This window comes from Sturnira hondurensis, unplaced genomic scaffold, assembly GCF_014824575.4.
Source record: "Sturnira hondurensis isolate 20B ecotype Veracruz unplaced genomic scaffold, ASM1482457v3 Scaffold0006213, whole genome shotgun sequence".
NCBI lineage: Eukaryota > Metazoa > Chordata > Mammalia > Chiroptera > Phyllostomidae > Sturnira > Sturnira hondurensis.
The window spans coordinates 2,794,990-2,810,030 of NW_028078844.1; the positions used below are offsets into that span (position 1 = coordinate 2,794,990).

At 34.2% G+C, this 15,041-nt stretch overlaps 1 protein-coding gene across 1 annotated transcript in view; it reads right to left on the reverse strand.

Moving 5' to 3' along the window:
- The window catches only part of CUL5 (cullin 5), a 110,644-nt gene that overhangs the window by 37,140 nt on the left and 58,463 nt on the right, over positions 1-15,041 (reverse strand). Inside the window, exons 8-11 of the mRNA XM_037047716.1 lie at positions 8,033-8,126; positions 4,917-5,047; positions 4,576-4,683; positions 1,860-1,924 (exon numbers count right to left, since the gene is read on the reverse strand). Of these exons, the coding sequence (XP_036903611.1) occupies positions 1,860-1,924; positions 4,576-4,683; positions 4,917-5,047; positions 8,033-8,126 (398 nt within the window). The remainder of the gene's footprint in view (positions 1-1,859; positions 1,925-4,575; positions 4,684-4,916; positions 5,048-8,032; positions 8,127-15,041) is intronic.

Here is a 15,041-nt window from a genome sequence, read left to right on the forward strand (position 1 = left end):
GAGATTTATGCCTATGACTGAAGGTAAATTTTATCTCAAAACATAAACACCAAATTTAATATACGTCTGAATGTTGAAATGTTTAGGGAGTAAAGGATATTGATGCCTGAAGCTTCTTCTGAAATGTATTTAAAAAGATGACTGGTGAACAAATGTATAGGGAGATATGCATTTGATAAACCAATAGAGTGACTTTATTGTAAGTTTGAAAATTTTTTTTAAATGCTGGGGCAGGGAAGAATGAGGAAGACCTTTATGTATTAATATGAAGAGATCGGCAAGATATAGTGCTATATATGTTTCATGTATTTCACAATTTATAGAAAACACAATATGTATCCTTCTAAATTATGTCAATTACTAGAACACTCTATGTATTTTCCACTGTAATATAACTCAAATAACTTATATAGCTGAAAAAAAGAAACAAAAAACCCCTAAAGATGATTAAAATTAAATATAAAAACCCTAAACTTTTCAATCTAAGAAATGCTATTTCTTTTTAAGCCTCACCCAAGGATACATTTTCATAGGCAGGAAGTGATAAAGAGAAAAAGACTGACATCAACATGAGAACGAGACACCAACTGCTTGCCTCCACTACATGTCCCAACCCAGCATTGAACCTGCAACCCAGGTATATACCTGACTGGAAAATGAACACATGACTCTGGTGCATGGGACAACACGCCAACCAACTGAGCCACCCAGCCAGGGCTAAAAAAACTTTTTTAGATATTTTTAAAATATTTTAGCATTAAGTGTAAAATTTGTCTAAAATCACAATTCTCAGCTATAAATTACATCAAAATACTTCCAATTAACCTGTAGTGCTATTTAGCACTACTGTGAAGATACTATAAATACCTTAGATTTATTACTATTTCATTAAACTCTGATTTTCAGATTTCCTATAATAGTACTTAGCATAAGTAAATTCATCTTACCAATGACAGATCAATTTTTTAAAATGTTAAATAAAAATTTACATTAAACTTGATTTCTGGCCCTGGCTGGTGAAGCTCAGTGGATTGAGCACGGGCCTGCGAACCACACGATCGCAGTTTGATTCCCAGTCAGGGCACATGCCTGGGTTGCAGGCCAGTTCTCAGCAGGGGACTCACGAGAGGCAACCATACATTGATGTTTCTCTCCTTCTCTCCTTCCTTTCCTCTCTAAAGATAAATAACTATAATCTAAAAAAAATTTTTAAAAATTGATTTCCATATTTTATCCTTACTGCGAATTGAGTCATATTCTATGCTTTTGTAGGTAATAACTTTAGTGACTAATGAGAAAGGGAAACAAGCAAATAGGGATTCTAAAAGGAAAAGAACTATTAGGAGTAATGCTTTGTAAAGTAGGTGAATGTCTAACCACTATCCTGTACAACTGAAACTAACTAATACAAAATACTAAATGTAAACTGTAACTGAAAAATAAAATGAGCCTTGGCTGGGTGGTTCAGTTGGTTGGAACATTGTCCCACATACCAAAAGGCTGCGCATTGGATCCCTGGTCAGGGCATGTATAGCAGGCAACTGATTGATGTTTCTCTCACATCAGTGTTGCTCTCTCTCTCTCTCAAATCAATAAATTGTGTATCTTTCAGTAAGAATTCAAAAGAAAAAAAAACAAGAACACTTTTTTTTCTACCTAAAAAGTAAATTTTTTATCAGAAGAAATAATATAAAATTGAAAATTAAGATAATTTTTTACAATCAAAGACTGCAAAAAATCATAAAAGTAAAACAAAAAATTAACAGGATTAGAAAATAGGGCACTTTGAATTCCCAATAATATATATGACACACAAAAAAATTTAAAAATTTTAAACATAAGATTTTTAAAAAACTTACCCTTTCTGCTTCAAAGGTAATTCAAGTTTAAATATGGTAGCATCATTAACAACTGCTTTATATGCCTGCAAATAATTTAAAATAAAATATAAACATTCTTTTTGATATTTAAAACACAGTTAAATTCCAAAAATATATAAAGATACAGATTATTTCATTTTTAATGGTACATCTGGCCTGTTTCAAGGCCATACTTCAACATAGAATGTTTCAAGGTAAGAACTTTAGCATCCTTTTTGTTATTTTCTGATTATCATTATTTTCAAGTGGGATCTTAAAGCTACCTGACAACCACACCATTTTCTCTTGTCCACACATTATCCTGGGTAACATTTTCATACTATCACTTCTCTCTCCAAACCTCCAATAATTCTTCCTCCATATACACTCATGGCTGATAATGTAGCTTCTTATTTCACTAAGAAAGCTTTAATAATCAGAATTCCCTCTTACTTCTCTTGCATCAATAAATATTTCCTTCTCCACTGGTTCTATAGCCTCAACATACAAACATATAGTTATTTTTTAAACCTTAAAAGTCCTCTTCTGGCTTTGTCCATTTCTCTGCCCCATTTCTCTCTCTTTAAGCTAAACTCCTGGAGGAACTATCTAACTCCCTTTCTCTAAATTCTTTACTGCCATTCTCATTAGAAAACATTCTAACCAGGCTTTCATGCCACCACTCCACCCTAAAGGTTAATTCTCATTTTATTTGGCCCTTTCAGGAGCATTTTTAAACAGCAGCTCACGCCTTCTTCCTCAAAGTGTTTCTTCCACTTGTGTTCTAGCACAACACACTCTTCTGGTCATTCCACTCATTGTCCTCTCACCTCATGAAAGTTGGTTTCTCATCTTTCCGATAACTAAATTTACAATACGCCAGGTCAGTCCTTGAATCTCGTTTCTATCCTCACTCATTTTGCTGGTATCATAGTCAGTGTCAGTTCTTTAAATACTTTCCATATGCTGAAGCTCCCAAATTTACTTTTCCCAGGCCCATTCCCTCCCTTAAACTCCAGACTTGACATTGCCAAATGGATGTCTGATAAACATTTCAAGTTAACTTGTTTGGAACTGAGTTCCTGACCTCTCTGCAAACATCTCTCCCAAACCTGCTTCTTTCAAAGTCTTCCCCATTTCAGCAAGAATAGGCTTTTAATTGATCAGAACAAAAATCTGAATGCCATCCTGGAATGATCTCTTCCTATCATTTTCCACATCTGACTCATTACCAAATCCTGTATAGTCCATTTTTGTAATGTAATCAGAATTCAACCACTTTTGATTACCTCTACCCACTATTGTTCTGGGATGAGCTTCCATCATTACTTCACTGAATTACTTGAACAGGTTCATACCTGATATTCTTGCTTCTTCTCTTGCCCCCTTTAGTCTATTTTTCTTTTTTTACAGCAGCCAGGTAAACATGTTAAACTGTTAAGTCAGGTCCTATCATTCTGTTCAAAAGCTTATTATGACATTCCAAACCCTACTCAGAGTAAAACCCATGGCTCACAGAGTCTTACATAACCCGGTGTCCTGCGACCTCTTGACTTTATTTTCTACTATATCTCTACCATTCATTCAATCCAATCTGGTCAAAATGACCTCTTTTTTCTACGTTTCTGAAAAATCACTGATGTATTCCTGCCTTAGAGCCTCAGCAGCCTGCTGTCCCCTCCAGCTGTAACACTTTCCCCTCAGATAGCCACGTGACTTATTCCTAATCACCTGTAATCCTGATTCAAATGTCACCTCAAAGAAGCCTTTGTAGGTTATTTAATATTTAAAAACACCTCATTACTGTCATACTCCCTTAATGCTTTTCCTACTCTATCTATCTATATCTAACTCTATCTATCCATCCACCTTTTAAAAAATGGATGAAAACAAAAGCCTACTGGAAGAAGTTGATGTCTTTTTAGAGTCACAGGAAAATAAGCTAATGTGAGAAGTAAAAAACGGTAATTGAAGAAGGGAAAAAACAATGGTAATTTCTAGTAATAGGTTAGTGATGTTTAAAAAGACACAACTGTAAGGACAATACTAAGTTTTACTGTCCTTACCCTCTTCTAGTGAGGATGGAAGAAAAGGTGTAGGAAGCAAGGATAATGTGACACAACTCTCAAAGAAGCCCAATAAAAGGACAGAGGAATTAAATCTGCTTGGGATAGGATGGGGATAGCATGATACTAAGGATGTTTCAGATGTATACTTTAAGCTGGGCCATAAAAGAAATATGAGTAGGAATTCAATAATCAATAATATTAAAAATGGAAAAACATTATTTGAAAAATGAAAAAGATCAATTTTCTGGCTAAATTCTAGCTCACAAGTATACCCAACGCTTATAAAAACACACAGACAAATGTATTTAATATGGTAGCCCTTGACTGATTAGAAAAATCACTGTTCCTAGGTTTTTAGTCATAATTTAATAGCATAATGATGCAAGTTTCTTTTTTTATGATTTTTAATTGTTATTCTATTCTAATTGTTCCAATCCCCCCACCCTCTTCTACCTATCCCACCCAAGCAAATTTGTTATTAAATCATGATGTTATACACAAAGTATAAAATGCACACCCTTTGTTTTCCATTAAGAAAATCATGCTATATTATTTTCTGCATTTGCATTTATACAGTAAACAATTTATCTTACCAAATCTAAAAAAAGTAAATAATAAAAGTGCTGTTAATATACAAAAATATATACCTTATCTCTTGCGGTAAGAAATCGTGGATCATCTTGAAAAGCTTCTTTGACAAGTTTACTAAATCTATTGAATAGCGTAAGTAACTGCTCGACATATTTCTCAGAGTCCTAAAAATAAAATGGTTTATATTTGAGATTTTTAAAAAAGAAAATATAAACATAATTTTAATAGAACACTAGGGCCTAAAAATTTAAGAATTTTTGTGAAAAATTGTTTTTCTTAAAATTAAAAGGTGTTCCAATACCACTGTTTTGCTATCAATTATTATTTTAAATGCCCAAACTTCCATTTAAAAAATAAGCCTGATTTATATCTATCATTGCCATAGAGGAAAACTTACAGTAGTAATAGTTTCAGCAGCTGCAACCATATCTGCAAGGCCAGCACTAATGATATGTTCCTCCAAGTCTTTCAACATTGGCTCTATCCCATTAGGAACTTTGTCCATCAATGAAAACATTAAGTGTAATTCTGAAAGGAGAGAACATACTCATGTAATCATTTCAACCAATAGAATATATTTTCTCTTTGACTTGTACCATGGAAGAATGCCTATGATAGTAAGATTTTGGAGAAATACTAGTTTGAAGTTGACAGTATCTTGTGGGTATAACTAGTTCAGTAGTTGTTATAAGAAGTGCTATAACTTCTACCTTGTCAGTCCAACAAAAATTATTTTTAAAAGAAACTCTAATTAAAAGTGATCACACAGAGCAGGGCAAGCGGGGAAGAAGGGGGACATCTGTAATAGTGTCAACAATAAAAAAAATTTTTTAAATCATCACACACTGCAAAACCCACCTCTTTTAAAAGGTGAGTCATATAAAACAAACATTTCAAAAATTTATATGGAACCATAAACTACTCCAAAAAGCTGCTGCAATTTTGGGAAAGAACAACAAAGTAGAAAGGATCACAATACCTGATACCAAAATATATTATAAGGCCACTGTAATCAAAACAGCCTGGTACTGGCATAAAAACAGGCACATAGACCAATGGAACAGAACAGAGAGCCCAGAAATAAACCCAAGTCTCTATGGTCAATTAATATTTGACAAAGGGGTCAGCAACAAAAAATGGAGTAATAATAGCCTCTTCAACAAATGGTGTTGGGAGAGCTGGACAGCTACATGCAAAAAAATGAAAGTTGAGCACCAACTTACACCATACACCAAAATAAATTCAAGGTGGGTAAAAGATTTAAATATAAGTTGTGACACCATTAAAGTCCTAGAGGAGAACATTGGCAGGAAAATCTCAGATATTTCACTCAGCAATATTTTTACCGGTATGTCCCCTAGAGCAAGGGACATAAAGGAAAGAATAAACAAATGGAATCTCATCAAAATAAAAAGCTTCTGCACAGCTAAATAAAACAGTATTAAAATAAGGAGAACCAACCGTATGGGAAAACATATTTGCCAATGATACCTCAGACAAAGATTTGATCTCCAAAATATATAAAGAACTCACACGACTCCACTCTAAGAAGACAAGCAACCTAATTAAAAAAATGGGCAAAGGACTTGCACAGACACTTCTCCAAGGAGGACATACAGAGGATCCAGAGACACATGAAAAAATGCTCAGTATTGCTACCTATCAGAGATGCAAATTAAAATCACAATGACATACCACTTCACACCGGTCAGAAAGGCCATCATAAACAAAGCAACAAACAACAAGTGTTGGGGAGGTTGTGGAGAAAGGGGAACCCTAGTGCACTGTTGATGGGATTGCAAACTGGTACAACCACTATGGAAAACAGTAGGGAATTTTCTCAGAAAACTAAAAATGGATCTGCCTTTTGATCCAGCAATTCCACTGCTAGGATTATATCCCAAGAACCCTGAAACAGCAATCCAAAAGAACCTATGCACCCGAATGTTCATAGCAGCACTATTTCCAATAGCCAAGTGCTGGAAGCAACCAAGTGCCCATCAGTAAATGAATGGATCAAAAATTATGGCACATTTACACAATGGAATTCTATGCAGCAGAAGGAAAGAAGGAGCTCCTACCCTTTCCAACAGAATGGATGGAACTGGAAAACATTATGCTAAGAAAAATAAGCCAGGTGGTGAAAGACAAACACCACATTTCACCATTAACAGGAACCTAATCAACAAAACAAACAAGCAAGCAAAATATAACCAAAGACACTGAAATAGAGAACAGGCTGACAGTGATCAGAGGGGAGGGAATTTCAGGGCAAAAGGGGAAAGATTTGCAGGAACAGGTATAAAGGACACCTGGAGAATAACAAGGCGGGTGGAAATGGGAGGAAGGTGAGGAGGGCTAGGGGGTAGGGTGGGCTGGGGCAAAAGGCAGAAAACTATACTTGAACAACAATTAAAATAAAAAATAAAATTAAAAGGTGAGTCATGTGACTGTCAACATATGGAAATTTATACAGAATATTTATTAGTACATTTTATAAGGTAGATATAATACTGAATACACAACCATATCAATAAGGAGTAAAAAAATCATGTCATCAGATTATTCAGAGCAATGATTATAAAATAATAGTATATTAGAGATAATATAAAGCTGTATTTATACAGAATTTTCCAGTATTTATACAGAATTTTCCAGCATTCAAAAGTATTTTCACATGTTATACCACTTGACCTTCACGAAAACCTTACCTCACAAAACTGGTTATTACTAAGTAAATACTTTGGGAGGGAGTCCCCAATGGATCAGATATATCTCTACTTAGCCTGGCATATAGAAATTCAAATATTTCATTTATTCCAATGAGCAGTCTTGCTTTTCACTACAAAACTACTTCTAAAAAGTATATGACCTTAACAGAATTGAAATACATACTCTGAATGCAACTAGAAATTAACAACTACACACGATAAAATCTGGAAAGGAATACATCAAAATATCAGATGTGGTTTCTCTGGGTAGCAGGTATATGGACTATTTTTTTATAATCTTTTTCATTGAAATGTACTTGCCACCCCTCAAATATATCTTTATTAAGAAAACATTTAAGTGATTTAGAAACACTTCTGTGATCTTAAATTATAACATCTGTTGGGGGTCAGGGATAAAGATTCACATGGAGAGTTTTATGACTTTCTAAAAATACCATAAGGTTCCACATACAAGTCAAATACCTAGTTCTATCCTACACCATATGTTTACCATTTAAATTAGCCTTTAAAAGAAGAGTCCTACTTTGGAGAACAAATTGGAATACACACATGCATTCGTGCACATAATGATATTACTAAGGGGGGTTATAAACATATAAGTTTATATGTTTCTTCTTTACAGAGCTTCTAACTGTGCTAAATATTTTATCCTTTTCTTTAAGCACAGTTTAACAAATATACTTATGTATAAAAGAATGATTTAAGAGCTATTTATTAAGAGATCTGCCTCAAAAATACCCTCTTAAAAGATTATGAGAACTTTAAGTGATATTTTACCTACTTTCAGTTTCATTTCTCTTGATCATGCCTTGACACTCTGCTAAGATAGTCTCTTTAAAGGATGTCACCAGGGCATTTACACAGCATTCCATCAGCTGAAATATATCAAAAATTAGTTAAGGCTATTATAAGTACAAATTTATTCCACTTCATTTTGCTTTATAGGTCCATAAGACTGTATTTTCTATAACAAGAAGTTAAGTATACAAGAAAGATGTTACTTACCTTTATCACAGTACAGTTCCCATTAAGAAACTTAGGTTCTCTTTAGAAATTTTAACAAAAGTCTCCAAAGGAGGGGAGAGAAAAAATAACACTCATACAAAACAAAGTGAAAAAATAAACTTTTGTCTTAAGAAGACAAACGCTTCTGAAGAAAACACGCATTGAAATGAGATTTTCAAATTCTAAACACATCCATACATTCATTCAGTAAACTATCATTGGATGCCTACTATGTATGGGCACTGAAGAAGTGTTTAGGAGACTAAGATATTTAGGGGCGATCACTAATTAAGGATGAGGAGGGAGGCAAACACAGATTAATAAATATGACTCAGTTAATTGGCAAAATACACACACGCACAACAGAAGCAATTAAAGGAACTATATACTTTTTTCTGAGGAAATTAAAAACATCTCATCCGTAAGATGAAGTTTAAATTGAACCTTGAAAAAATAAGTACAAGCCCAAAGTGAACGGAGTATTCTAGGAATAATAAGCTAAATGTGGTACTGAGAAGACAGACAGTGGAAGAGAAAGCTAGAAAGTCAGGCTGGAGCCAGAACATGAATGAAAAAATCTGTGGTTTGGGATCTTATTTTATAGGTAGAGAAAAAAGGATCGAAGGTTTTAAAAGAGGACATATATAACAAGCTTCTATTTCCCCCAGGTCATTTTGAAAAAATCAGTCTAATAGCAGTAAGGTAGGTGATACTGAGTGGTAGGCAGGAGGGGGACTGGCAAACAAGGTTGTTGAAATATTTCAAGTAAGATGGCGAGGGTGTAGTGTTTTATATGGCCCTCAGGACTTGTGCCATATAATTATTTATTCTTTTTGCAAGTATCGTATAAAATAAGTGGATTGTTGGTACTAAAGCAAGGGATACTAAGGCTGATATATCTCTTCTGAAAAACTAATTATCTATCTGTATTAAAAAAATAAGTTATGATTGTCTTAAAAGTTCTTTGTTAAAAATTTCTCTTAGGATTCACATAATGTTGACAATTATAGAAGTTTTATTTAGGTAATAAAGATTCATTATACTATGCTTTCTACTTGTTAATATAGTTTAACATTTTGACAATAAAAAGTTTTTTCAAGTCCCTCTTTGAGAATTATGTTAAAAATCAATGTATTTCAATTTCTGTCCTATGAAAAACAATATACATACAAAGTGGTTGAGAAATTTCTGTCCCACCAACTGCTGAGTAACCTCATTTTATACCATTCTATATGTGGAAAATACACAACTAAACACTCCCACCTTCAGCAGCAAAAACAGACTGAGAATAGGTAAATTAACTATATGTAACTAATGGAGAAGAAAGAGAAAGTACAATTGAAATAAGCTCCCAGCCTGTTATCTGTCTTCTATTTCATTAAAAAATTTTAAACTTGAAGGACATACAGACAGCCTATAGGCATATTAAAGGATGTTCAGCATCACTAGCCATCAGAGAGATGCATATTAAAACCACAATGAAGTACCACTTCACACTGTCAGATGGCCATCATTAACAAATCAACAAATAACAAGTGCTGGTGAGGTTGTAGAGAAAAGGGAACCCTACTGCACTGTTGGTAGAAATGCAGACTGATGCAGACACTGTGGAAAACAGCATGAAATTTCCTCAAAAAATTAAAAATTGAGCTGCTTTTTGACCTAGCAATACCAGTGCTGGTAATATACCCTAAGAATCCTGAAGCACCAATTCAAAAGAACCTATGCACCCCAATGTTCATAGCAGCACTATTTCCAATAGCCAAGTGCTGGAAACAGCCTAAGTGCCCATCAGTAAATGAGTGGATCAAAAACTATGGTCCACTTACACAATGGAATACTATGCAGCAGAAAGAAAGGAGGAGCTCCTACCTTTTGCAATTGCACAGTTGGAACTGGAGACTATTACGCTAAGTGAAATAAGCCAGTCGGTGAAAGACAAATACCATATAATCTCATCTATAAGAGGAATCTAATGAACAAAATAAACTAACAAACAAAATAGAAGCAGAGACACGGAAACATAGAACAGACTGACAGCTCCCAGTGGAGCCTCCACCTCTGTGGGGGGTGGAATAATCGTGGAAAGAAGGGAAGGGATCAAAGAACATGTACAAATGACTCATGGACATGGACAACAGTGTGGGGATTGACTGTGGGAGTGGAAAATGGGCAGAGTGGAAGAGGGAAAAGAGGGAAAAACTGGGACAACTATAACAGAGTAACAATAATAAAAAAAAGAAAAAGGAAATTTCAGAAAAATAATTTTTACACTTCAACATATTCCAGTTCAGTAACAGTCCAAATTTTGCAGATTCCAGAAATCTAGACCAGTGTTTTTCAAACTGTTTGTTATACAATCAGTTTCACTGGCTGTGACCAGCTTTTCAAAAAATAGTACAATAACAAACAGAAAAAAAACCAGTGCATCACAATAGTATTATTTCATAAAACTTTTGTTTCAAGTATTTGCAAGTGAATAATACACAATATTAAATGTATTTATTATTGTGTTGTTATGATGAAGATTAAAAGGACAGGCTAAACTGACAAAATAACTGAAATGCTAAATTGACAAAATAACTGAAGTAAACAGATCAGAACCTGCTTAGCTGTTTAGATTAAAAAAACTTAGGGAACTAAAAGGTTGATGAAGCAGTTCCTAGGTTGGGAGGTTAAACAAATTACAATAACAGGTATCTTTAAAAAAACACTTACTCTGAAACAAGCATTATGCTAAATGGTTTACATACATTATCTCATTTAACCCACATGAAATTATGAAGCAGATATTTAACATATGAAGAAACAAGCTTAGACAGGCAAAGTAACTTGTAAATGCTATACAGTTACTTTATAAAGTCCTGGGCTACAATATGCCATCACGTAAGTATGTGACTCCACAGCCTACAGTAACAGAGCAAGTGTGTACTTAGTAACCACTACATGCTCAGAACTGAGTTAAGTGTTGTTAAGGAATAGAAAAGTACAAAATATGGTGGTATATCCTCAATGATTTTACATGCCAGTTGGGAAATGTAAATAACTACATATCTAAAAACGTGTACATACTTCATATATAACAGAGGTATATGAAAAAAAGTTCAGCCTCACTAACAAAGCAAAGAAGTGGAAACAAATCCATATTAGCACACTATAAACTTTATGAGGAAACTGTTCGGTCCATATTACATATTTATTATGGCCTCACACACAGTTGGTGTTTGATAAAATAACACAACAAAGCAGTCTACAATATGCTACTAAATCAAGTGGTAGAAACAATAAATAGGTTCAGTGGGAAATCAAATACGACAAAATTTATAAAAGCCAGAGAATTTGGGGCAACTTCATTGCATAGTAGACTATAAGGTTTCTGAAGAATAGGCAGGAAAAAGTAAGAAAAGTAGTAAGTAAAACATTTAAAAAACTAAAATGTTATTGAGAAATGAATCAAAGAAAAAATTAACAGAATGAGGTATATTAATGAGGAAATACTCTTTATTGACATAGAAGGATTCTTGCAGGACAGAATTAAGTTAGAAAAATAAGTTAGGGCCAATTATGAATGGTCTTGAAAATCAGAGACAGATAATGATACTATGGTTTTTGAATGAAGAAGAAATGAAAGTGATATTTATAAAAGTTTAGCCTGAACACACAAAAGAAGAAATCCAAATGGTCTATAGTATGAATAAAGGTACCAACGTCTTATTAATAACTTTCTACATGGACATAAAAAAATCTATGATACTGGGAGACTGGCAAAATTAATACACTGACAAAACTCAGATCAGCAAAGATAAACAGGCACACTGTTGATGGGAGTAAGAATTACTATAACATTTCTGAATCAGTTTGGTGTTATGTAGCAATTTGTAAAAGGTGCATACTCTTTGCTTTGGCCATCTCTTTTCCAGGAAATTTTATTCTAAGAGAATGCCACATGTTGGAAAGATGCATGCATAAAGATGTTAAAAAGATACAGGCATATAAGGACATTTCAGGAAGTATTATTTGTAGAAAATAAACTATAATAATGAATAAACTATAATAATGAATAATGAAACTATAATTAACATGCCTATCATTAGAGGATTGATTAGTTATCAATATATTATAATACATATATAATAAAATATATACAGGTATTAAAAATAATGTTGTAATACAGAAGGGTTTAGAGTTAAAATGCATGATGTCATAAATTTCTTTTAAAATGCTAGAGAAAAGAAAGAGAACGGAAGGAACGGAAGGGGAAAAAGAGGTATCAACCAAGCCAATATGATAAAAATGATGATCACTGTTAAATCTGAGGGCTGTGTATGGTGGGCTGGGTTCATTTGACTATTTTCTCAAATACAAATATTTGAAAACTTCCATAACAAAGCTTTTTAAAAAAGAGAAAGTAAGTATGGTATAGATCTCTGTGTGTTGAAAAATCCTTTAGAAAACTTTTTTAAAAAAGATTTTGTTTATTTTCAGAGAGAGGGGAAAGGAGGCAGAAAGAGAGGGAGAGAAACATGGATGTGTAGTTGCCTCTCGCCCTCCCCCAACTAAGGACTTGGCCTGCAACCCAGGCATGTGCCCCAACAGAGAATTGAACAGGTGACCTTTTGGATGCTCAATCCACTGAGGCACACCACCAGGGCTAGAAAACTATTTTATGTAGGCAAAAAGAAGAAAGGGAGGTTGCTTGATAGAGTGCTCTCCTTATTTCAAATGAGTCTTATCTTAACAAATGGGTCAGTTCTTAGAGGGCAAAGACCATGTTATTCCTCTTTTGTGTTACCTCCCCATCATTTACCAAAGTACTATATACAGGCAACCCTAAATATATTCTTGTTATTTGAAAAATACATCTTGAATGGAAAGGATAGTGATAAACCAACTCTCTCACCTTGTATTCCCTTTCTGTCTCCTTTTGCTAGCTTCCGTGAAGAAAAAAACCTTTTGCCATATGCCATCAATTCCTGTATTTTGCCTGAGATGAGCACAACTTCTAAATCCATAGCAATCTCTCCCCAGAGGTCTGCAAGGTGAAACACTTTAACTATCAGTGTGCTTGATGTTTTACCTTCCTCTATAGCAAAACTCTTCAAAGATGATGCCTGCCATAAAACACAGCAGGCACTCAGTAAATGTTGAATGAATGAATGCAGAGGTCCGTGAAGATGAAAGGTGGGACAGGCGGGCTAAGTGATAGAGCAGAGTCTTCTTTAAGTGGTACTCAGTTTGAACAATTACTTCTACTTCACTGAAATTTAGTAAAAGGCAACAAGTACAGCTCTGATGTTCATTAGTTTTGTAATTCCATCTAATTAATAAGTTGCTTTTCCCCAGCTATAAAGCAGAATTTGAACTAAAAGTTATCCTACATCTCTCCACTTTAAGATTTTACTTTTTCATTATCAGTTATTTAACCACACATGGATATCTGTAACACATTTAAAAATTAATTTACTCCATGTGTGGTAGGTTATTCTCAAAATTAAATTATCTTGGACTCTCTAGCTTGATTTAGATTTCTCTTTCTTTTTTACCATTATAGCTAGTGGTACTCGCTTCATTTCTAAACTAGTTCCACACATAACTCTTAACACAGAACAATGACGAGTCAGATCAATTCACCTTTAATATACTAAAATACTAAAGGCTAACAGGCACTCACTTTAGGTAATTTATGACTGTGACCTAGTACTAATCCCGTTTTATCAGTGCTTTATACAGAGAATAAAACAGTTCTGTCTTAGAATCAGTAAGCGACTATCTCCAAACCAGAGAGAGCCCTAACAGTAAAAACTATCATGCTAGACACAGTGCTTAAATGTTTTTTTATAGTCATTTCATTAAACTGTGACAGCATAAGTGGGTATTACCCCTTTTTACAGTTAGGAAAACAAGAAATAAGAGGGTTGAATAACTTGCCAAAGGGCACACAGCTGGTAAAATAATAACAGTGAAACTCAAATACTCATCCGGTTCCAACATGAAAGCCCCACACCACTCTACCATGCTGCCTCTGTCTCCCTACGAGTGCCCTCGTCACTGTGAAGAGATGAAAACTTGCCACCACTAACCAACTCTCTATCCCACTACTCTTGTTCTATAAACAATCCATTTTATGCTAGTGTCGCTATGAGAACGTGAACAAGGTCTGTCTTCTGAGGCCTGACATATTCTAGGTGCGTAATACATACTACCTGAATGCCTTCAAGGAATATCAAGATATATTGGACCATTGCCTAAACTACTAATAACCATAGAAAAAAGTTATTTTGGTTAAATTTTTCCTCATTTTTTTTTTTACTGTTATGGCTCACTTTTTGCTGTCACTAACCCCTCTTCAGCAGCACAGCTCTGAAGCCTCTTACCCAGATTTACTGATACACTGCTGCTCTGCTGCTACATGCCCTTCCAAAGATAATCAAGCTTATTAGAATTGTGTGTCTAATTGGATCTAAGTGGGGCTAAGTTGCTCTCCAGTAAGTAAAAGTAGAAGAGAAGGCCTGATAATATTCTTTATAAAAGAATAAGCAAATACTTTAACACAGTAAAATGCATACATCATGTCAAAAAACCCCACCATGCTTAAGCACTCCCATCAAAGATCAGAAGACAAGGATTCCCAATATTATTAACATTTTTGTAAAATTTATCATTTAATATTAGATACATTTTAATCCACTGAAGGAAACAAAAGATATTAATATTAGAATAAAAGAAGCATCATTATTTGCAAATGATATGATCAGATGCTTGGAATACCCAAGAGAATGAAAGAA